This window comes from Suillus fuscotomentosus (assembly GCF_016647785.1).
Source record: "Suillus fuscotomentosus strain FC203 chromosome Unknown F5891scaffold_98, whole genome shotgun sequence".
Classification (NCBI taxonomy): Eukaryota; Fungi; Basidiomycota; class Agaricomycetes; order Boletales; family Suillaceae; genus Suillus; species Suillus fuscotomentosus.
The window spans coordinates 13,761-35,624 of NW_024539610.1; the positions used below are offsets into that span (position 1 = coordinate 13,761).

The 21,864-nt window shown below is 47.3% G+C and overlaps 7 protein-coding genes across 7 annotated transcripts; 2 read left to right on the forward strand and 5 right to left on the reverse strand.

The window, feature by feature from the left end:
- Positions 1 to 60: 60 nt before the first annotated feature.
- F5891DRAFT_894828 (uncharacterized protein) lies at positions 61 to 581 on the forward strand (the record flags this gene model as incomplete). Its single annotated transcript, XM_041373354.1, has 2 exons — positions 61 to 361; positions 409 to 581. Coding segments are annotated over 2 exons (474 nt in total), but the record flags the coding sequence as incomplete, so codon positions are not given.
- A 3,098-nt stretch (positions 582 to 3,679) lies between these two features.
- Positions 3,680 to 4,713, reverse strand: F5891DRAFT_962890 (uncharacterized protein; the record flags this gene model as incomplete). The annotated part of the gene is made up of 6 exons (XM_041375949.1): positions 3,680 to 3,822; positions 3,877 to 4,083; positions 4,149 to 4,231; positions 4,279 to 4,451; positions 4,503 to 4,535; positions 4,600 to 4,713. 6 exons carry the CDS (start codon positions 4,711 to 4,713, stop codon positions 3,680 to 3,682), a joined length of 753 nt encoding a protein of 250 aa, XP_041219058.1.
- Positions 4,714 to 8,153: 3,440 nt separating this feature from the next.
- F5891DRAFT_985833 (GTP-binding protein) lies at positions 8,154 to 9,215 on the reverse strand (the record flags this gene model as incomplete). Its single annotated transcript, XM_041377655.1, has 6 exons — positions 8,154 to 8,296; positions 8,364 to 8,564; positions 8,624 to 8,706; positions 8,754 to 8,929; positions 8,976 to 9,008; positions 9,123 to 9,215. The coding sequence occupies 6 exons, from the start codon at positions 9,213 to 9,215 to the stop codon at positions 8,154 to 8,156; spliced, it is 729 nt and encodes a 242-aa protein (XP_041219059.1).
- A 699-nt stretch (positions 9,216 to 9,914) lies between these two features.
- On the forward strand, positions 9,915 to 12,089 carry F5891DRAFT_985834 (RmlC-like cupin domain-containing protein; the record flags this gene model as incomplete). Its single annotated transcript, XM_041377656.1, has 8 exons — positions 9,915 to 10,094; positions 10,154 to 10,279; positions 10,336 to 10,375; positions 10,563 to 11,131; positions 11,203 to 11,457; positions 11,634 to 11,742; positions 11,894 to 11,990; positions 12,014 to 12,089. The coding sequence occupies 8 exons, from the start codon at positions 9,915 to 9,917 to the stop codon at positions 12,087 to 12,089; spliced, it is 1,452 nt and encodes a 483-aa protein (XP_041219060.1).
- A 436-nt stretch (positions 12,090 to 12,525) lies between these two features.
- F5891DRAFT_1282054 (uncharacterized protein) lies at positions 12,526 to 15,095 on the reverse strand. The gene is made up of 12 exons (XM_041370516.1): positions 14,783 to 15,095; positions 14,696 to 14,726; positions 14,587 to 14,646; positions 14,261 to 14,530; positions 14,178 to 14,204; positions 14,037 to 14,129; positions 13,870 to 13,981; positions 13,715 to 13,841; positions 13,463 to 13,664; positions 13,241 to 13,413; positions 13,046 to 13,179; positions 12,526 to 12,996 (listed from the first exon to the last, which is right to left on the reverse strand). Exons 1-12 carry the CDS (start codon positions 14,944 to 14,946, stop codon positions 12,758 to 12,760), a joined length of 1,632 nt encoding a protein of 543 aa, XP_041219061.1. The 5' UTR covers positions 14,947 to 15,095; the 3' UTR covers positions 12,526 to 12,757.
- A 603-nt stretch (positions 15,096 to 15,698) lies between these two features.
- On the reverse strand, positions 15,699 to 17,879 carry F5891DRAFT_1131246 (uncharacterized protein; the record flags this gene model as incomplete). Its single annotated transcript, XM_041364643.1, has 12 exons — positions 15,699 to 15,937; positions 15,987 to 16,120; positions 16,181 to 16,353; positions 16,403 to 16,604; positions 16,655 to 16,784; positions 16,834 to 16,924; positions 16,980 to 17,072; positions 17,121 to 17,147; positions 17,206 to 17,466; positions 17,515 to 17,574; positions 17,691 to 17,703; positions 17,725 to 17,879. The coding sequence occupies 12 exons, from the start codon at positions 17,877 to 17,879 to the stop codon at positions 15,699 to 15,701; spliced, it is 1,578 nt and encodes a 525-aa protein (XP_041219062.1).
- A 447-nt stretch (positions 17,880 to 18,326) lies between these two features.
- F5891DRAFT_771053 (uncharacterized protein) lies at positions 18,327 to 20,371 on the reverse strand. Its single transcript, XM_041373199.1, has 7 exons — positions 20,082 to 20,371; positions 20,018 to 20,029; positions 19,556 to 19,965; positions 19,359 to 19,507; positions 19,085 to 19,296; positions 18,849 to 19,024; positions 18,327 to 18,753 (listed from the first exon to the last, which is right to left on the reverse strand). Exons 1-7 carry the CDS (start codon positions 20,254 to 20,256, stop codon positions 18,643 to 18,645), a joined length of 1,245 nt encoding a protein of 414 aa, XP_041219063.1. The 5' UTR covers positions 20,257 to 20,371; the 3' UTR covers positions 18,327 to 18,642.
- Positions 20,372 to 21,864: the final 1,493 nt, after the last annotated feature.

Genomic DNA, 21,864 nt, shown 5'->3' on the forward strand with positions numbered 1-21,864 from the left:
TATAATTCTCAGTTGCATTCACTGAATTTGTAATAGGTCACAGGCCTTCCGACAGCCTCGCACTGCTCTTACCCTGATCACGCTCGTGCTCTTTGCACGGATTCCAATCCGTGCGATTTTGAATGCGCTGATGGTTACTCAGCCTTCCCTTCCGAGAGGCCCACTTCTTGTAAATGTCCTGACAACTTCATGGAGTGTGATGGAAAGTGCGGTCCTTTTACGGTGTGCCCCAGCAAAGCACCTCCGTCCCGTCGTGACAATGAGCCCCAATGTGCCGCTGGCCGCACCATGTGTGGGGTCCCTGGTACTAGCACTGGTCAACCTTGGAAGTGTGTCGATGTTACAACCGATCCTACAACTTGTAAGTTGTCTCCTCGCAGTTACGTCACTAGACTCTCATATCAACAGGTGGTGGATGTGTTGAGGCATGTCCTTTCGGACACGCACCCGTCACTGGCGTGAACTGCAAGGATATCAAGGGCGTCATTCCTGACACTGTTTCTTGTGGTAACGGGCGTTGCATTGTGAAATACTGCGCAGAGGGCTTCGTCGTCAGTTCTGCTATGGATACATGCATTCCTGGGTCCGACCGTGTTACCGCTGGCTCTGAGCAACAAAGCGGAGCCGCTATTCCTGGCTCTAGTGCTTCAACTGGAAGCACAGAAAGTTTCAAGTCTTCTCGTCGCGAGGTTACCGTACCAAAACATGGTGCGGGTAGTGCTATCGCTCCTGTCGGTGGTTCGAAGACTCGTGATGTTATTGGTGATATTCAGCATGGCACTGGTATCGTCCATCGTGCGACTGAGCGTCTCACTCCCGGTGGTTCTGCAAGTCCCGCAGGCGTACAGGGCACCAAGGGAGTTTCTCCTGCCTCTGGCGCAGTTGAGGGTACCTCCGATGGCTTCAAAGCGACTCGTAATGTTGGTCTGGCTCATGATGCTGGTGTTATGCCAATCGGTGCTAGGAACCTTGCTGTTGACCATATGGGTGCATTCACTGGTACCCATGAGGTCTGTGATGTGGATGCGGACTTGATACCTGTTGCTGGTACTTGTTAAGGCCAGCGGCGACTGGTACGACGGCTGCTGGTCAAGCAGCTTAATCTGTTTGGCCCTTTTGTTATCCACTTAACGCTTTACGATAATAGCTTTATAGTGACTCGCGGTTCTACTTGGCATTGACAGCATCACCACACAGTATATAATCCTCATGTCCTCATCAGCGTTAGTCATTGAATATATCCAATTACCAATCTAAAAATATCATGAACAGTTCTCTAGAATCTCAGGGGGCTTTGATGAAATACATAAATTTATCTAGTTGATGCCGTCTATAGGTTCATCGTTCCGGTGAGGATCGTGTCTATCATCTTCTCACCACGCAATTGCAGGCTCAGAGTCATCGATGCCACACAAAGAACGTGTCGCGGAGATCATTCATCCTGAACTGCCGTCCTCCTACTTCAACGCGTCCTAGTGGCACTAATGCCTCCAGGACTCCTCTCGATCTACTAACATGTAGGCGTGCTGAGCTTGACTTGAGCCGACGGACTACATTAGGAGAAATTCCTCGATGACTTCTTGTCATTCACCACCGTGAGGCCCTGGTCACCACTCAGTAAAATGAATGGTACGCTTCTGGTTTTCATTGAAAATGATCATATCCTTCGACGACAGCGATGGACATATCAGATGATATTATCCTGCTCAGCAGCTGACACTCCAAAGGCACTCACTCGCCCAGTGAGGCTTATGCAGTTCATGTGCTTCGTAACCGCCCGGGGTTGATTCAAGATTCTCGATGGTAAGTGTCTGCTCTTATTTGGATCGCTTTTCGTTTCTGTCAGTATCGGGGTTAATCTACCGACAACACGCTGGTTCACGCTGAGAATGTATTTTTGATACGTTTTGTAGCAATGGCGCTGTTCATCCATGCAACCGGGACGAATGCGAAAGCCCACCCATCGCGTCGCTGTGCACCACGCCACCGCCGATCCAGCCAACGCTAAAGCAATCGAATGGAAATATACATTTGTTTTCTTTGACCAAAGTTACAACATCGTCCGAAATGAGTAGGACGTTGTCCATCGCGCGCGCGTCCACTATAACATGAAAACCGCCAATTACTTGATCATACAACTTTCATACAGTTCCACTTCTTTAACCACCTCCACGGACATGCCATCTCCAGTTAAGAAACAGTAATTCACTGAGCCTGATCAATTGGATATCGTTATAGTGCTTAGACTCCAGGTGGTGCTGAATACGGATATATCAGCGGGACTGTGACAACTGCACCAGATATCACATACGCAGGCGGTGCCGGAGAACAACTTCAAGAATTGTGTTGATTAACTCCTCCTTCTGAGAGCGTTTGGCTGTCCCTGGTCTCCAGCGAGAGAGGCCTGCTTCATATTTGGAAATGGCAGAGCTCAAAGCTTCCCTGACAGCAACTGCATTGGGAGACGCCATGTACTGCTGAAGAGCAGCACGGACAGGGTAACCGGAATAGCGTTGCTGGCCCCAAAGATAGAAAGTGTTTTCGAAGATAATAACGGTAGCTTATGATCAATAATAAGCAGAATCATTGGATGAGGCGTAAAATCTTACCAGAACCAAGCTGCATGATTTTCTCCAGTGTTGACGACCCAGAGGACTAGTGAACCTTTGAATGAGAATTATGCAGACGAGCTGGTAGCATTGGAACATGCCGAAAATCCGAGTCGTAACGCCGACCACATCTCATCTTCTTCGGGGCGGTGATACTGATAAATTATGGTCAAAGAGCAGAAATGGTTGAAATAAATCTACTTGCATACTGTCATTAACAGAACATCAGTGCTCGAGCTCGACAGAGGGTCAACACGCTCACAAACTATTAAGGGATTAGCGACGTATTCGGCCAGCGAGGTACAAGCTTGACAAAGGATCAAGACGCTCACAGCCTGTCAAGGGATCAGCGAGGCTCGAGCTCGACAGCGGATCAAGACACTCACAACCTGTCAAGGGATCAGAGATGTGTTCTGTCAGCGAGGCTTGAGCTCGACAGAGAATCAATACACTTACGTACTGTCAATGGATCAGCGAGGCTCGAGCTCAGGAGAAGATAACACACTCACATACTGTCAATGGATCAGCGACGTGTTCAGTCAGCAAGTCTCGAGCTCAGGAGAATATAACACACTCACATACTGTCAAGGGATCAGCGACGTGTTCAGTCAGCAAGGCTCGAGCTCGACAGGATCAACACGCTCACCTCCTGTCAAGGGATCAGCAATGTGTTCAGTCAGCGAGGCTCAAGCTCGACAGAGGATCGACACACTCACATCCTGTTAGGGGAACAGGGACGCGTTCGGTCAGCGTGGCTCAAGCTCGACAGAGAATGAACATACGCACACCCTGTTAAGAAATCAGCAATGCCTCAGGTCAGCATTCTGGCAATGATGATCGGATATTAGTGCTGCCTAAAAGTAAGCGCCGAATACAAATGAGGAGTTTTCGAAGATTCTTACAATCTCACAGAAGTGTTTGGAAACCATCCACCCAACTCGTCTACAATTGTGCGCGTGGATTTCTCAGATATGCGTGATGATAATATCTGGGAGAAGTCAAGATGTCGTGCAAGTCCTCTCAATATACAGTAAGTTGTCTCTCGTCACAGATAAGTGAGGTTTGAGGAGTTACATTTCGACTGCATATCTCACGGACAGCTCAACGTTGGTCCGCTGAGTTGAGACAAACATCTGTTTCAGCGTATCATCGTCCAGAATGTCAGCCGTGCGTTCAATAAGTATCCCACAGTCTGCATTCTCCTTGTCCATATCTAAATGTCGGGAGGAGATATAAGCAGTAGCAGCTCGAGAATTAGTCAACTTACCAGCCAAGCATATGTGGCATCTTGGAGGACGTTGGTTGCCTTTGCGGTTGTATAAGAGCTTTAGTTGTGGCCCATTGGCGAATGCTTCTTTGGCATGCTGCGGGGCTAGCGCTTCAGCATCTTTTCTTGATACTCCCTTACTTATCAGCTCTGCAAATTCATCGTCGTAGAGAGCGTCAAATTTAGTAAACAACACCATTACTGCAACTGAAGATTGAGGATTGGGAATGAATCAATGATACGCGAAGGTAGATAGAGATCCAACAACTTACTGCTTCCAGTGTCGCACTGAGAAAAAAACTTGACTTCCGCTTCCGTGAAAGATCTGCCATCCTCATCCATCGGAATGCAGTACCTATGCAAAAGATGTAAAACAACACACGCCAAAAATTGACCAAATACCATATGACATGGATTCGATCACTCAAACGGCTCTTCTTAGAACGACTTGCGATAAAATCCTTCACCTTTTTGAATTCGGACTGTCCTCCTGCCTCGAACCCACGTGAGTCGTGGAATACGAATCCCGGGTTGCTTGCAAACACCATTTCGTTCTCGATATGATGCACTCCGCGCTAAAAACTCGTCAAGTTATGTTACTACGTACAACAAACAACATGCCATACCTCTCTAGATGCCATCAACACAGCGGGATCGATCTGAGTTCCAATGTCCATTGGTCAATCAGTTCTCCTAGTAGTACACTGGTATCATGTTTCGCACCTCTTCCCCGTTGCTGTCATATATTTCTGGGTTCTCTCGTGTATTACAAACCCTCTGGAGGATGGTGGTTTTTCCTGCATTCGCTCTTCCGATAATGAGGATTCGGAAGCGCATTTTATGTCTTATCTCTGAGGTATCCATAATGGAGGAAGGTAACAGTATGTGAACTCTTCGAGTGGCCCAAGCATGATAATATACTTAGATGTAGTAGACTCGTGACCAGCCTGGCTTATATAATAACTAGGGGTTCGCTGTGCGAACTTGTGACCTTGCTCCGTCTTAAATTTCATCAAGCCCACGCCAAGTCATACAATCAGTGTACTTAGATTATAATATCTCATTTGTTGTCATTCATGATTACATCTGCTATTTCGTTGTCTTCCACGAAGAATAACGTCGCGTGAAATTTACGAGTTAGGTACGATATCAGAACCAAAATTGCACGCTCAGTCTGAAATCGATTGGAAGGGAATGTGTACTGTCCCTCGTAGGGATCGCTTATTTTGAATTCGCCTTGATATGGCTGTGATGTCCACTGCAGCGTTGATGGTGCTGGTGACGCATGTGCAAGTACGCTGCGTGAGCAAGTGAAGCCTCAAGTGACCCAGCATGACTGTGAGTAATTACTAGTTGGACTGTTACTACGAACTAAAAATGAGACGACCTGAGAACATATCTCAGATATATGGATTCAGTCAAGCACTGCATCCTACAACTGTTCTAGTAATGGTCTGAGTATCATTATACCCCCGCCACGGGTTGCGCATCTGCAGTATCTTACTATACCAGGTGTTGGGGCTGCGCGCCGTAAGGTTTAGGTACAAGTCTTGTTTGGGACAAGGTCTGACGGCGCTTGAATCCAAGTGAACTCGAACTTTTAGAATTGAGCAGCCCTTAGTTGATGCCGTCTATAGGTTCATCGTTCCGGTGAGGATCGCGTCTATCATCTTCTCACTACGCAACTGCAGGCTCAGAGTCATCGATGCCGCAAAAATAACGTGTCGCGGTGGTAACTCATCCTGAACTTCCATCCTCCTACTTCAACGCATCGGATCCTTATGCATATATGCCTCTAGGATTCCTTTCAACCAACATGTAGACGTGCTGAGCAGTTAGGGGAAATTCATCGATCAGTTCTTGTCATTCACCACCGTGACGCCCTGGTCACCACTCAGTAAAATTAATGGGATACTTCTGGTCTTCATTGAAAATGATCATATCCTTTGATGACAGCGATGGAGATATCAGATGATATCCTGCTCAGCAGCTGACACTCCAAAGGCACTCACTCGCCTAGCGAGGCTTATGCAGTTCATGTGCTTCGTAACCGCCTGGGGTTGATTCGAGATTCTCGATGGTAGTAAGTGTCCGCTCTTATTTGAATCGCTATTCGTGTACTGATTGTTCTGTCAGTACCAGGGTTGGTCTACCGACAGCACGCTAGTGCGCGCTGAGAATGCACTTTTGATACGTTTTGTAGCAATGCCGCTGTTCATCCATGCAACCAGGACGTATAATGCGAAAGCGCGTCGCTGTGTACCATGCCACCGCCGATCCAGCCAACGCTAAAGTAATCGAATGGAAATATACATTTGTTTTCTTTGAGGAAAATTACAACATCGTCCGAAATGAGTAGGACATTGTCCATCGCGCGCGCGTCCACCACGACATAAAAACCGCCACTTGCTTGATCATACAACTTTCATACAGTTCCACCTCCTTGACCACCTCCACGGACATGACATGAGCCCGTCAAGAAACACCAATTCACTGAGCCTAATCTTCCGGATATCGTCGTATTGCTTAGACTTCAGGTCTTGCTGAACACGAATATATCAGCGGGCCTTGTGACAACTGCATCAGATATCACATACGCAAGCGGTGCTGTAAAATAACTTCAATAATTGTGTCGATTAACTCCGCCTTCTTCTGAGAGCGTTTGGCCGATCCTGGTATCAAGTGAGAAATCCGCTTCATATGTGCGAACGGCAGAGCTCAGAGCTTCCCTGACGGCAGCCGCATTGGGAGACCCCATGTACTGCTGAAGAGCAACACGAACAGGGTGAACAGATTGCCCAAGTCCACCACGTTGCTGGCTCCAAAGATAGAAAGTGTTTTCGAAAATAATGACAGCAGCTTATGATCAATAATCAGCAGATTCATTGCGATGTGGTATAGAATCTCACCAGAACCAAGCTGCAAAATCTTCTCCAATGTTGACGACCCAGAGGGCTAGTGAATTTTTCAGGTGAGAATTGTGTGCGTGAGCTGTGAGCAATGGGACATGCCGAAAATCCGAGTCGTAACGTGGACCACATCTGATCTTCTTCGGGGCGGCAACACTGACGAATCATAATCAAAAGGCAGAAATAGTCCAGGATAAATCTACTTGCATACTGTGATTAGCAAGACATCAGTGCTCGAGCTCGACACAGGATCAAGACACTCACAGCCTGTCAAGGGATCAGCGACGTCTTCGGTCAGCGAGGCTCGAGCTCGACACAGGATCAACACACTCACATACTGTCAAGGGATCAGCGACGTCTTCGGTCAGCGAGGCTCGAGCTCAACACAGGATCAACACACTCACATCCTGTCAAGGAATCAGCGACGTCTTCGGTCAGCGAGGCTCGAGTTCGACACAGGATCAACACACTCACAACCTGTCAAGGGATCAGCGACGTCTTCGGTCAGCGAGGCTCGAGCTCGACACAGGATCAACACACTCACATGCTGTCAAGGGATCAGCGACGTCTTCGGTCAGCGAGGCTCGAGCTCGACACAGGATCAGCACACACCCGCTGTCAAGGGATCAGCGACGTCTTCGGTCAGCGAGGCTCGAGCTCGACACAGGATCAACACACTCACAAACTGTCAAGGGATCAGCGACGTCTTCGGTCAGCGAGGCTCGAGCTCGACACAGGATCAACATACTCACAGCCTGTCAAGGGATCAGCGACGTCTTCGGTCAGCGAGGCTCGAGCTCGACACAGGATCAACATACTCACAGCCTGTCAAGGGATCAGCGACGTCTTCGGTCAGCGAGGCTCGAGCTCGACACAGGATCAACACACTCACCCACTGTCAAGGGATCAGCGACGTCTTCGGTCAGCGAGGCTCGAGCTCAACACAGGATCAACACACTCACATACTGTCAAGGGATCAGCGACGTCTTGGATCAGCGAGGCTCGAGCTCAACACAGGATCAACACACTCACACCCTGTCAAGGGATCAGCGAGGCTCGGGCTCGACAGATGATCAACACACTCACGTCCTGTCAAGGGAACAGCGATGCCTTAAGTCAGCATCCTGACAGAGATGTTCAGACGTTAATACTGTCTAAATCTAAGCATGAAATATAAATGGAGAGTTCTCAAAAATTCCTACATTCTCACTGGAGTCGCTGGAAACCATCGACCCAACTTGTTTACAATCTGGCATTCGGACCTCGCAGATATGCGCGACGAGATTGTCTTGGAGAAGTCAAGATGCTCTGCAAGTCCTCTCGATGCACAGTGAGTTATCTCGTCACAGATGAGTGAGGTTTGAGGAGTTACATTTCGACTGCGTATCTCATGCACAACTCCACATTGGTCCGCTGAGTTGAGATAAACATTTGTTTGAGGGTATCATCATCCAGAGTTTTGGCCGTGCATTCGATAAGTATCCCGCAGTCTGCGTCGTCCTTGTCCATATCTAAATGTCGGAGAGCAAAGATAAGCAATGAATTGCTTATTAGCAGCTCGAGAATTAGTGGACTTACCTGCCAGGCATATGTGACATCTTGGAGGATGTTGGTTGCCCTTGCGGTTGTACAAAAGCTTTAGTTGTGGCCCATTCTCGAATGCTTCTTTGGCATGCTGCGGGGCCAGCACTTCAGCGTCTTTTCTCGATGCTCCCTTACTTATCAGTTCTGCAAATTCATCGTCGTAGAGAGCGTCAAACTTAGTGAACAACACTATTACTGCAACTGAGAATTGTGAGTGAGTCAATGACACACGAACGGCAGACAGAAAGGCTTACTATTTCCAGTGTTGCATTGCGTAAAAAACTTGACTTCCGCTTCCGTGAAAGACCTGGCATCCTCATCCATAGGAATGCAGTACCTGTGCCAAAGATGTGAGATGGCGCACGCTGAAAATCGACCAATTACCATATCACATGGATTCGGTTACGCAAACCGAGTCTTTCGTTAGAACGACGTGTGATAAAAGCCTTCACTTTATCAAACTCGGACTGTCCTCCAGCCTCAAACCCGCGTGAATCATGAAAGACAAATCCAGGGTTACTTCGAAAGACCATCTCATTTTCGATATCATGCACTCCGCGCTGGAAATTGGTCAAGTGATGTTACTAGCATGAGAACACGCCTTACCTCTCTAGATGCCATCAATACGGCGGGATCGACCTAATTTTCAAAGTTCATTAGTCAATCAGTCCTACTAGTAGTACACTGATATCATGGACCACACCTTTTCACCGGCGTTGTTGTATATTTCTGGGTTCTCCGTGTATTACAAACCCTCTGCAGGATGGTGGTTTTTCCTGCATTCGCTCTTCCGATAATGAGGATTCGGAATCGGTTGATATACCGTCTTATCTTTGAAGCATCCATGATGGAGGAAGATAGTCAACAGTGTGTGAATTCTTTGAGCGCCCGAAGCACCTATGACGATTAGCAACATCTTCCCGGGCTTCGATTGGGTGGCTAGGGCAGACTCTCCTAACTTCATCGTAATATATCCCCCAACCTAATCGTAGTACATCTAACCTCCTGCATACGTATGCGACTTGGTCGAAATTGATGTTGTTATTCCCATCCTCTCCTCCGATTCCATCACCACCACTTCACGGTAGTGACGAAACGGTCTGTATAAACTGATCATAATCAATTTACACCTACTCATCATTTTCTGTATGTATCATGACTCTGAAACACCCTGCTCAACTGCTTTATAACCACACAAGCGCAATCGAAGTGATCGAACATCATGATGCCAGAAGCAGCACCATCATGATAGGTGCTAGTGACGTTGAAAGCTTTGATGACAATTTGTATCAACCTAGCAGAGTGGGTGTACCGTGTGAGAGGGCAACACAACTGGGGCGACCTTGGAGTATTTCCAGATCCAATCGGTGGTCGCTACATCGGCCAGGTCTGCAGAGTGACGTCAGACAACTATAGTATCCATTGACGTCACGATTATTTTAATATCGACACTGCAAAGCCACTCGAAGAGTATAAAGCCCAGGCAAACCATGACATTCTACTCTCCCACCCAACTTAAATTAATTGATAACTACGAGAAGCGCGATGTCCTCGTCGACTGCCCACCCGTGTGCCATAGGCACTAACACCCAACCCAGAACGTCCAATGCGTCTTCCACCGAAGCCTCAACTCAACCAACGTCTGAACCTCTTGCCGACAGTCAGCTTCCGCCGCAAAGACACGCGGGAGCTATCGGGCTCGGTCCCTTGTACGGACAGGGAGCAGTAAGTTTACATCTACCACATCTCAGAGTTGAACGAAGTCGAGTTGCGTCGCGTTGTAGGGTCTTGGAGACAAGCTCGGCGGCTTACAAGAGGAGGTCAAGGGAAAGATCACGAAGAACCCAGAACTAGTCGAACATGGGCGCGAGCAGCGTACAGGGATTTTGAAGAAGAAAGAGCAGGAACAGGTATGGAATCGAGCATTCCACTACAACTCCTCGTGGAACTCATCTATGTTAACCAGGATGATGAAGAAGACCCGTTCTCAAACCCAGAAGATCATAGTAAGGCCTAAGATAGTAGGAGAAGCTATTATCTAGTCATGAATGTGCATTGGCGCATGTGGTAACTTTAACTTACTTAGTATACAAATGTCATCGCATGGCACCATCCTCATCTCTACGCACATACAAATTCTGAAAGGCTGATTGAAAGTGACCAGCACAAGTTGTCACAGATAGCCATGCGTAGTCAACTATCCTCCCGAGCCCCGTCGCGGTGATCGCGGTTCCAATATCATCGAGCCTCGGAATCCTGAGCATGACAAGCAAGTTCCTAATCTCATACACCCTCCTTCGACGAACCAACTCTCCCTTCGCTCAAATAGTCATTCGCAGACTCGCATATGCATATTGAAGATGGAAAATGGGCACGTCAGACTACAGTCCGCAGATGACCCGACCTCCACCGAGCTCGCGGGAGTAGATACGCGTTTCGATGAGGAAGCTGTCCGAGAGCTTCATGGGCATCGTGAAATGGAATGGGCGTACATGCCCTTACTGGGCGGCTGGAGGTGCACAATTCTTGATGATGGAGGTGCTTATGAGGCTAATCTGACCAAGAAAAATATCTGGTACGCACCAAAAGGTCAACCTTATTCCATTCAGGGTGTCAGCAAAGGTGGATGCGTTCACGCTAACGGAAACTTCTCAGAGGACAACACCTTCCTCCTTTCAAACTGGCTGGCTCATATGCCCAAAAAGGTGATGGCCAAGAACTTCGGCCTTGATCCCAGCGTTTTCGACAAGCTTTCACGGAAGGTGATGAATCTGACGATAACGTCAGTTCTCCTCGTCATTGCAAAAATAAGAAAAAATTATACTGTCAACAGGAAACATATTTTCGGGGGATCACGCCTGATACGTCCTCGCCTGGCTTGCTGTCTGACGTTCCGAAGTATGAGCATCGTTTCACGCACTGCCTTCTTGCCCAACTCCCGTCCAAGATACCAGGCAATACAGTCCGTATTGAGGATACCTCAAACTTCCCCGTCTCGATGACCATCGCCGCCGTGCATGTGACTGTAGAGCCTCATGGCCTGCGGGAGCTCCACTGTCGCCCGAATGCCGATGAATGGTCGTTCTTCGTTCGTAGTCGTACTCGAGTAACTGTTTCAAGCAAGCGAATGTGTTGAGTGTGACATCACCTGCAATACTTTGATCGGACTTCTAAATATTCAAGTGTCGCGGAAGATCGAACCGTAGCGACTCAACGTGACCACTCTATGCTCTTATGTTCTATCACGAACAAATAGTTCAATAGATTATATGCAAATCCGGCTATCTTCCAAGTGTTATCAGGAATTCGGCGGGTCAACTGGTCACTCGTATCGGCTCCGACCTCATCCATGCGCGGACGTCAATCTTGAGATGTCCATGAATCGGACAGTGGTTGAATTAGTCATGTCTTTCTTCTGTCTACTGTTCTTTGACCAAGATACTTACCTGAGTTATCTCTCGGTTTTTGAGTGCGTCTGCTGTGGTTACTTTTTTACCGAATGAGAACATATCTCAGATCTACAGGCACTGCATCCTACAACTGCTCTAGTAGCGGCCTGAGTACTATCCCTTCCACTGCAATCGGCACCCCACAGAAGTCGGCAGTCACGCAAATGTCACTGTGAGTCATGATATGTCACGTAGGCCAATTTTAAAGTCAGTTCGGCAGTCAAGCAAGTGGGCAAGGTCAATTAGTATTCGTTCGAATGAGCAAGTATAGTATTGAATAGTAGATATACCTAAGTACGAGGGCGACTGTTATTAGTGCCGTAGTTGTAAAATCGAGGTGGATATATAGGGAGACCATGTGTATTGTAACATGACAGAAACACGACTCACATTCTGTTCTTTTGCTGCAGTATAACCCATTTGAAATTCTCTGAATTGAAACCTGAATGCGTGGCTCATATGTCGGGTCTGACGAAGCTCGCAGCTTTCCTCGTCTACCGCTGCTAACTTAAACTTGCGAATGCGGACGCGCAGCGCTGCACCAGTCGGCACTTCCAAAGTGGGGTGCAATTTGAAACTCCGTCATGGCATGTATCGGCAGGTGACATTTCTGCGTGACTTCGGCACTTTCGACTATCTCACTCAATTCTGCTTTAATCGTGGTCGTTCAACCTCGTAATGAGTTGTATTAGAGAGAGAATGATACAGATGTTAAGAATTTTGTGTTTAAGTAGCTAGAAATACGAGTTTTGTGAAAGTGCCGACTTCTGTGGGGTGCCGATTGCAGTGGAAGGGATAGTATCATCATCCCCCGCCACGGGTGGCGCATCTGCAAAAGGGTCCCCGTATCTTCTGTGGAAGATACTTAGATGGCCATGTAAAGCACAAGAGCATACAATTACACGAGTAGTATGTACAAGAATGCATCAATCCCAATGATCAGAAAGGCACAGGATCTTCTAGTGTCAACTTTCCTTCAGCGACAAGCTTCATCATCTCATCTGCTCTGCGCAAGTGTGCTTGTATTTTCTCGTCTCGCCCGCCTCGCTGCATAATAGAGAACGCCCATATCTTCATCATCTTGGGCACGGCTGCCCGTAAAGCAATGGCAGCTGTGTTGAAGTCGCCAATAGAGACACCGGCATTTCGCATACAATCCATAGCGCAGGTCAAGTAAACTGGGAAACAGTGGTGAACTGCGCGTGCGAGTCTGTGTTGGTCACTTACATGCATGGAATTCGTCATTCTCGGGGTATGTATTAGCTGCCTGCAAGTATGCATTTACCCCATTCATATAGCTAATACACGCGAGAACACCATCGCTGTATCGAGCTTTCTGTGAATGATAGAATCCTATCGTCCTGAAAAGTAAGGCAACCATGAGAAAGGAACAGAAGCGCAGGGAAACAGACAAAGACATACTTATGAGCAATTGCAGCAGGATAAACACAAAAAGACGATACCATGCCAGGGTCAAGTTTCTCCTTACTGAGGTTATTTGATGCTATCATGATGTCAATCTCTTTGAGAAGGTCTTCGGCTTCTTCCTTCAGATGTTCAAGATGTGAGTTCAAGCTAGGGCCGCTGCTGTAAGCCTGTCATGCGATTAAACAGCTACCCAAAGAAACATGACTCGCGACGCACGTTCATAGACATCATGAGGTGCATGCTACGCACGCTTCGCAAAAACGTATCCTCGAAAATCACTCCACGATCATCTTTGTGAACATCCTTCCAAACAAGTCGTCCCCATTCAAGTAAGTCAACAGCTCGTTTCAAAAAATGAACACCGGTGTCAGGTCTGCCACCCAGATGGCTTTCCAGCATGCCTTTCATTATCCATTTACTGCACTGGACGATTAATAGATATTACAATACGAAGCTCATACGACGCACCGAACTGTCACCGACAAAGCGGGGCGTACATCATTCCATCCCTTTTCCTTCAGCCGTTTCTGTATCAGTTCTTTAATAGTTTCGACCCCGCCGGAGTAGGCTTGGTGAGCCGTAGCTTCGAATGCGACTGAAGCTCGGTCAGTGTGACTCCTCACGCAATGCTAGAATAAGATTGCCTTGGTTATTGTACTTGGTAATCCAATCGGGGTGATTTAGATGGAACACGCGCTCGTCACGCATCAAACCATTGGTCAAATACGTCAAGCCCTATACATGTTAGGTACCATGAGATTGCAAGCCGAAGAAAACAACCCGAATTTACCATCAGATTTCCGTGATAGGAAAGGCCTCCTGGAGCTTGAGAGTGAGGGATTGATTTCAATTGATTCATAGATTCTACCCCTTTCGTGAATTCCTAGTAAATGTCAATAGGACCTCATTACATAGAAAGGCGCGAACATACCTCGTATGCATATGAAATCACCCAAGCCTACATAAAAAGTACACTGTTTAGCGGTGGTATGCAACATTATAGGTGAAGCTCACACTGCTAGAAAATTGGTCGAGACCCGCTTTCCGGAGTTCGGGAAGCATCTCTGTCGCAATTTTCCAAGGGAGATTGCCATCATCGAGGTTGACACTAGCAATACATCGGTTCTTTGAGGTCTTGCCACGGGTTTGGGGGGTTTGGGCTGCATTCAGACCAGCACCATACTGATCTTTCTGCCGCTGCTCTGCGGGACTGAGGTTGGTTTTTGGAAGTGCATCCAGTGCCTTCTGCCACGCTTCAGCACTTCCCTCAAAGTCTGCGAGGGCCTATGCACGAATGTCAGACTAGGCAAGAGGGGAGCATCGCGCGCGCAAGGACTTACGCCTCGAGATGCTGCTAGTCGTGACCACGCTTTGGCATAGCCTGGATCAATCTGCGTAGCCTAAGACGCATTAATGTTTTCTCCACGTATACGATGCTGACATCAGTACCATCTTCGCATCATCGACAGCGTCTAGGTATCTATTTGAAATTTATGGTCAGTTATTTTTACTGCAGCTCTATAACTGTAACCTCACCTATTCAACTCATACTGGCAAGCAGCGCGGTTCGCATATAGAATGGCATTCTTATCATCCAGAGCAATAGCCTCAGTGTATTTTGCTAATGCCCCAACGTAGTCTTGCTTTCTGAAGAACTCGTTGCCTTCATCCTTGAGCTGAGCTGCTGTCGGTTTCGACATGTTTCAAAAACTTCGAAGGCTTCAAATAGTTGACGTGTGGTATGAAGGACCGCAGTTTGGACCAAGGTGGAAGCCAGATTTTAAACTGGTCGACACGAGGCATCCAGGGCATTTAATAGGGGAGTAAATGCCCAACGCCCCAGTCCAACGCCCAACTCGTATGCCTAGAATAAATAGAAGTAAATACAAAGTTACTTATACATTGCAGCCGACCCAAATTAAAAGCAAATATACAATTCTTTTCTGAATATCATACAACAAACGTGACTACTCTATACTCTTATGTTCTATCACGAACATGTAGTCTAATGGATTATAATCCGGCTGCATATCTCAGTGTTATCAGGAATTCGGCGGGCCAATTGGTCACTCGTATCATGAGGCTCCGACCTCATCCACGCGCGGACGTCGATCTCGAGATGTTTGCGAATCGAACACTGGTCGAATTACTAGTTATGCCACCACTATTCTTGACCAAGACGCTTAACTGAGTTTTCTCGATTTTTGGGTATCCTGCACTATGGTTACTTTTTTTTACTGAATGAGAACATATCTCGGATCTATGGATTCAGCCAGGCACTGCATCCTACAAGTGCTTCAGTAGCGGCCTGAGCATCATTATTATCCCCCTGCCACGGGTTGCGCATCTGCAGAGGGGTCCCCATATCTTCCGTGAAAGTTACTTTTATAGAAAGCACAAGAGCGTACAATTACACGAGTTAGTATGTATAAAAATGCATAAATCCCAATGATCACAAAGGCACAGGATCTTCCAGTGTCAACTTCCCTTCGGCGACAAGCTTCATCATCTCATCTGCGCTGCGCAAGTTTGCTTGTATTTTCTCGTCTCGTCCGCCTTGCTGCAGAGCAGAGACTGTCCATATCTTCATCATCTTGGGCACGGCTGCACGTAAAGTAACGGCAGCTAGGTTGAAGTCGCGAATAGGGAGACCGGCGTTTCGCATACAATCCATAGCGCAGCTCAAGTAAACTGGGAAACACTTGTAAAACACGCGTGCGAGTCTGTGTTGGTCACTTACATGCATGGAATTCGTCGTCCTCGGGGTACGTTTTAGCTGCCTGCAAGTATGCACTTGCCCCATTCGCAAAGCTAATACATGCGAGAACGTCATCGCTGTGCCGAGCTGTCTGTGCATGATAGAATCCTATCATCCTAAAAGCAAGGTAATCATGAGAAAGGAACGGAAGCGCGGGGAAACAGACAAAGACATACGTATAAGCAACTGCAGCAGGATATATACAGAAAGACGATACCATGCCAGGGTCAACTTCCTCCTTACTAGGGTTCTTTGATGCTATCTCAATCTCTTTGAGCAGATCTTCAGCCTCTTCTTTCAGATGTTCAAGGGGGAACTTGGAGTTCAAGCCAGGATCGGCGCTGTAAGCCTATCATTCGATTAAACAAGTACCCAAAGTAACATGACTCGCAACGCACGTTCATAAACATCTTCAGGTGCAAGCTACGCACGCCTCGCAAAAATGTATCCTGGAAAATCGCTCCACGATCATCCTTGTGAACATTCTTCCAAACATTTCGACCCCATTCAAGCAAGTCGACAGCCCGTTTCAAGAACTGAACACCGGTGTCAGGTTTGTTTCTCAGATGGCCGTCCAACATGCCCCTCATTATCCATGCACTGCACCGAACGATCCATAAATATTACAGTACGAAGCTCATACGACGCACCGAACTGTCACCGACAAAGCGGGGCGTACATCATTCCATCCCTTTTCCTTCAGGCGTTTCTGTGCCAGTTGCTTGATATTTTCGACCCCGTCGGAGTGCCAGGCTTGGCGAGCCGTAGCTTCGAATTTGACTGAAGCTCAGTCAGTGTGATTCCTCATGCAATGCTAGAATAAGATTGCCTTGGTTATTGTACTTGGTAATCCAGTCGGGGCCATCTAGATGGAACGCGCGCTCGTCACGCATCAAACCATTGGTCAAATACGTCAAGCCCTATACATGTTAGGTACCATGATATTGCAAGCTGAAGAAAGCGGCTTGGACTCACCATCGTATTTCCGCCGTAGGCAAAGCCTCCTGGAGCTTGAGGGTGAGGAATTGATTTGAATTCATTCATAAATGCCACCCCTTTCGTGAATTCCTAGTAAATGTCAATAGGACCTTATTACATAGAAAGGCGCAAACATACCTCGTATGCATATGAAATCACCCAAGCCTACATGAAAGGTACCACTATTCAGCGATGGTGCGCAACATTACAAAGTGAAACTCACACTGCTAGAGTATTTTTCGGGACCCCCTTTCCGGAGTTCAGGAAGCATCTCCGTCGCGATTTTCCAAGGAAGATTGGCATCTTCTCCTTTGAAACGAGAAACAGATGGGCTCTCTGTGGTCTTGCTACGGGTTGTGGCTGCATCCAGACCGGCACTATATTGATCTTTCTGTCGCTGCTCTGCGGGACTGAGGTTGGTTTTGGGGAGTGCATCCAGTGCCTTCTGCCACGCTTCAGCACTTCGGTCCCACTCCGCAAGAGCCTATGCACGACGTCAGATCAGACGAGAAGGGAGCGCAAAAGGACTTACGTCTCGAGATGCTGCTAGTCGTGACCACCCTTTTGCATAACCTGGATCAATTTGCGTAGCCTAAATCACGACGCATTGAGATTTTTCCATGTATACGATACTGAGCATCAGTACCATCTTTGCGTCATCGACAGCATCTAGGTATCTATTTAAAGATTGCAGTCAGTTATTTTTACCGCAGCTCTATAACTGTAACATCACCTATTCAACCCATGATGGCAAGCAGCCCTGTTCGCGTAAAGAACAGCGTTCTTGTCATCCAGAGCAATAGCCTCGGTGTATTTTGCTAATGCCCCAACATAGTCTTGCTTCCTAAAGAAATCGTTGCCCTCGTCCTTGAGCTGTGCTGCTGTTGGTTCCGACATGTTTCAAAAACTTCAAAGGCTTCAAGCAGTTGACGTGTGGTGGTCTGAAGGACGTAGTCTGAGTTTAGACCAAGGTGGAAGATTTTAAACTGGTCGACACGAGGCATCCGGGGCAATTCATTACGCAATCGGTAGACCTTGAAAGTTAGTTATGGATTATTACGGCTTGTCGATACGAGGATTTCACTTTACATAACATAGCGAGTGTTAAAACGTTAATGAGACGTGTTTCTGCGTGCATGTGCAATTGCAATGTTGATCTTGATCAATCGCTTGAAACTTCGATCCGGGTTGGCTCAGCTCTGCGATAAAAGGTTGAATACGGGCAACGCTAAAACCTGTCCATTTCGCACAGGTAGCAATCGCGAATGTCACCTACCCCGTTGCAACTTGCAATGCCATAAGCCTATAATGAAGGACACTGAGCGACACTAATTTCATCCCATTCCGACGAGAATGAGATGGCATTATTACCGCAGTGAGCATTGTCTAATTCATGGCATGATGTTTTAGTGCACAACAGTCACACAACATCGGACCCAGATTAGTATGTACAGAATAGAAGGAAAGCAAGGGGCGAGTAGTAACGAAGTGTAAGAGAAAATACATAGGATGATCTAGTGGGGTCGAAAACTGGGATAGAAGCTACAAATTTGGATATTTACGCTATAGATACTCGTATGTTTTAAGATGAAGGATCACATTAATACACAGGCGGGTTGTCTAACGAACTGGACACATGTTGGGTCAAGTGGCTGTGTCTTTAATGAGAGGCACCAGTACGGATCACAAGTTGCTGACTGGGTGGGATGGCATGCTCTGCTGGCACTTCTACACCACCGGCAAGGATGCCCACGCGCATCATCGCAAGGAGCTATGTAATGGAGTATTATGTATTCGCAGCGGCCAACGAGTATGAGAGTCAATCATTAGCATCGTTAGATAAGCGAACAGAAGCATGATACACACGTTGTGCGCTGCGTGAGAGTGGGCATAGATGCCACCGAAAAAGGAGGCAGTCATGTCATTTCCAGAGTTTCGTGTGAGCAGAGCGGGTCCTCCCGGATGGCTATCAAAGAAAAAGGATGCGTCGTGAATAAAACCCGAGATGAGGAGAAGAGTGCGAGTCTGGGATTCTTCCTGGACTATTGACAGAAATTTGTACTTTTTCAGGAATTTTTTTGTATTGGATAGCGTTTGCTCACATGTCTCCCACGTCACAATGGGCAATTCCTGCGGGGGTACAGGCCATTCAATCGAGTCCTGAACGTCCTTGAGAGCCTTGAGCTTCATCGTGAGTGCACCCTTTTCAATTTCGTTGCTGGGAAAGACACGGAGATGGGAGGCGAACCCGAGGGAATGGCACATAGCGATGAACCACTTAGTAGGGTCATACTGGTACCATCGGAATGCATTCCTGGTGGAAAGGCCAGACTCGTAAATAGAACTGAGAACGGCACAATGGAGGTCAACTGCTACCTGTAGTCCATGGGAAATTGGTGGTGGAAATTATGGTACCCTTCCCCCATCGTAAGGATAGCGGATATAAGGTGATCACGCGGCGAGTGCTTGTCATCGTATGGTGTGCTGCCGAGATAGTGAGCAACGGAGTTGATACAAAAAGTGCTCTAAGATGAAGGTTAAGCTTTGCCTTTGATGAACAAGATGAAGCTCACATGATGGCACGCGGTCATGCGAAGGGCACCAACGAAAAAGAATCCGCCTTTCCAGTCTCCCCATAACAAGCCAGGAATGACCATTGGAAGCAAATAGCCAAAAATAGTCAAGATAACAAAGTACCATCGGTGCTGCCATTGTACGAGAGAATCCTTACGCAAGTCAGAAATATCGGCTGGTCCCGTTTTCAAGTCCGACTCGAAAATGATCCATCCGATGTGCGTCCAGAGGAGGCCACGTTCCGAGTTATAAGGGTCAAAGTCGGTGTCGGTATGTCTGTGGTGAGAACGATGTCGGCGTGCCCACCAGTAACACGAGCCTTGCACTGCACTCGCTCCCGCAAGGATAAGGAATACCTGCAAAGGGAACGAAGCATTATACGATCTGTGCGACCAAAGCCGGTGGTACCCTAGAGTAACACGTTTCAATGCTATCTCGTTGCGAGTATTTTCACTACTCACCAGCGGTGATGCCTAGCGAAGCGAATTCAGCAATCAGAAGAGATGACTATTGCCGAGTACCTACCGAGCATGGAATAAATGTAATAGAGGATAGTGCAAACGACAGTCTTCTGAAGGATAGGAACATATAGCAAGCCGTACAGGGAAAGGGCTGGTGTGATAACGAGGACAGAAAGGTTGAACCATCGTATGCCAGTAATAGTCGGAAATCCTCGTGTCAAGTTCTTGATAAACTGCATATTATGTGACAGTCGTCACCACCACAGGAATGGCGATAGAAGAAGACACGGCCAAGAAGAACAGAAGGATGTTGCACTTGTTACCAGGCTTATTTATCATGCGACAGTGGGACATTAGTCCATAAGATTTGTCCTCGATTATATGTACCGTTGAGACATAATACGCCGGGTGAGCCGATCGGGCAGTTAAAATTCGGACGAATGTCGCGTGAAAAGCGTCTTTGTAGAGACTAGTGTAACTTGCGGTGAAAAGTTGTGGAAGACAAAGGCAGAAACTTTCCATGAGGCTTGATCCGGGTTGTTGTTGCCGATATTTGACCTAAGACAATGAGACTCATCACTATTACCTTCACAACAGCCTTGCAGATAGGCACTAACACACAGGTTTCCACCATGACCAGATGGGCTCGTGCCATGTTGTCGTCACGGAGTAGTTATGCCTCGGGGCTGAGATATTCTTCCATCCCGGTCGTGTCGGAATGAACGAACCATGATTCATTGGCTGTTGGACCCTGGTCAACTCGAGGCCCGTGGATTCAGAGAAAGTATCGGGCTGTGGCACCAAGAACTGGATTGTTGGCGGTGCGCAGCCCAGCAGAGCCTAGTGTGGTCTCTGTCACGGTTTCGGCGATGAGGCAGAGAACAAGAGATTCAAATTTTTTCATGCCGTGTCGGAAAGCGCCATGGAGTTACATACCCGATCGTCCGCAATTGCCATATTATGATTGTCTCACTAGTTATAATAGCAACTACTGGTACTATGTCCCGAACCCATTGTTTGAGTATTCGCATTCACAATGTCTTGAAATCGATACTGACCCCGAAGCACGACAATGTGTTGAATGCGACTCAGGTTTCAAAATTTCATCTACATATTGTAAAACGATTTCCAATTGGTGTTGCGCCCACCACTTGAGCTTGATCCGATTGTAAGAACGGAGCATTGCCAATTGTTGGATTTATAATACATGTTGCCTCCCTCCACGTAACGAAGTCAGTTATTCTCTATTGTCGAGAGACCAACATCTATGCTCGCCCTCATGCGATCGCTATAACGAATTATCAAGAAGATGATCCTACGAAAGAAATTTTGAAGCACTACTATGTCAGTATCACCGGTCTTGTGGTCAAAAAGATCCTCACCCTTGTAAACATACATCTTGAGATACGAAGGTTGGCAGTAATTACTAATTCTCTCAGAGGCGGGTTTCGACTCCCGTTCCATCAACGTGGTCGTGGAGGCTGACTTGGTCAGTTGCCCACCGACAACATCGTTCCATCAAAAATTTCTCAGATGTGATTGTGAGAAGCAGAAGAATGCGCCGAGATCGATGGTACTGAACCGCAGCGTTAGGGCGACGTCACTCGTCGTGAAGTTGGGGCAACCAGAGGCAGAGTGAGACAAGAATCGTCGGTTTTGCGATCAAGTACGTGGTATGCGTATGTCATAATCACCAGCAGGTTGCAAAATATCAGGGAAGACGATGTCAGGACACAGGAATGTGAACGTTTGGATTAATATGAGTAAAATCAAGATACCACCTTAAGATTCACCGCAATTATCTCGACTTCTGTGAGTGATAGAAACTAGGTAATGGCACCGGGAGA

Bases quoted from the DNA above. Each gene is read 5' to 3' on its own strand.
- F5891DRAFT_1282054 (XM_041370516.1), bottom strand. From the start codon at position 14,946: ATGTCGAAACCGACAGCAGCTCAGCTCAAGGATGAAGGCAACGAGTTC. The intron at 14,727-14,782 runs GTGAGGTTACAG...AATTTCAAATAG, and splicing joins TGCCAGTATGAGTTGAATAG to ATACCTAGACGCTGTCGATG. The intron at 14,130-14,177 runs GTATGTTCGCGC...GACATTTACTAG, and splicing joins TGATTTCATATGCATACGAG to GAATTCACGAAAGGGGTAGA.
- F5891DRAFT_771053 (XM_041373199.1), bottom strand. From the start codon at position 20,256: ATGCAGTTTATCAAGAACTTGACACGAGGATTTCCGACTATTACTGGC. The intron at 19,025-19,084 runs GTGAGCAAACGC...TTCTGTCAATAG, and splicing joins CATTGTGACGTGGGAGACAT to TCCAGGAAGAATCCCAGACT. The intron at 18,754-18,848 runs GTGTGTATCATG...TCCATTACATAG, and splicing joins ACTCTCACGCAGCGCACAAC to CTCCTTGCGATGATGCGCGT.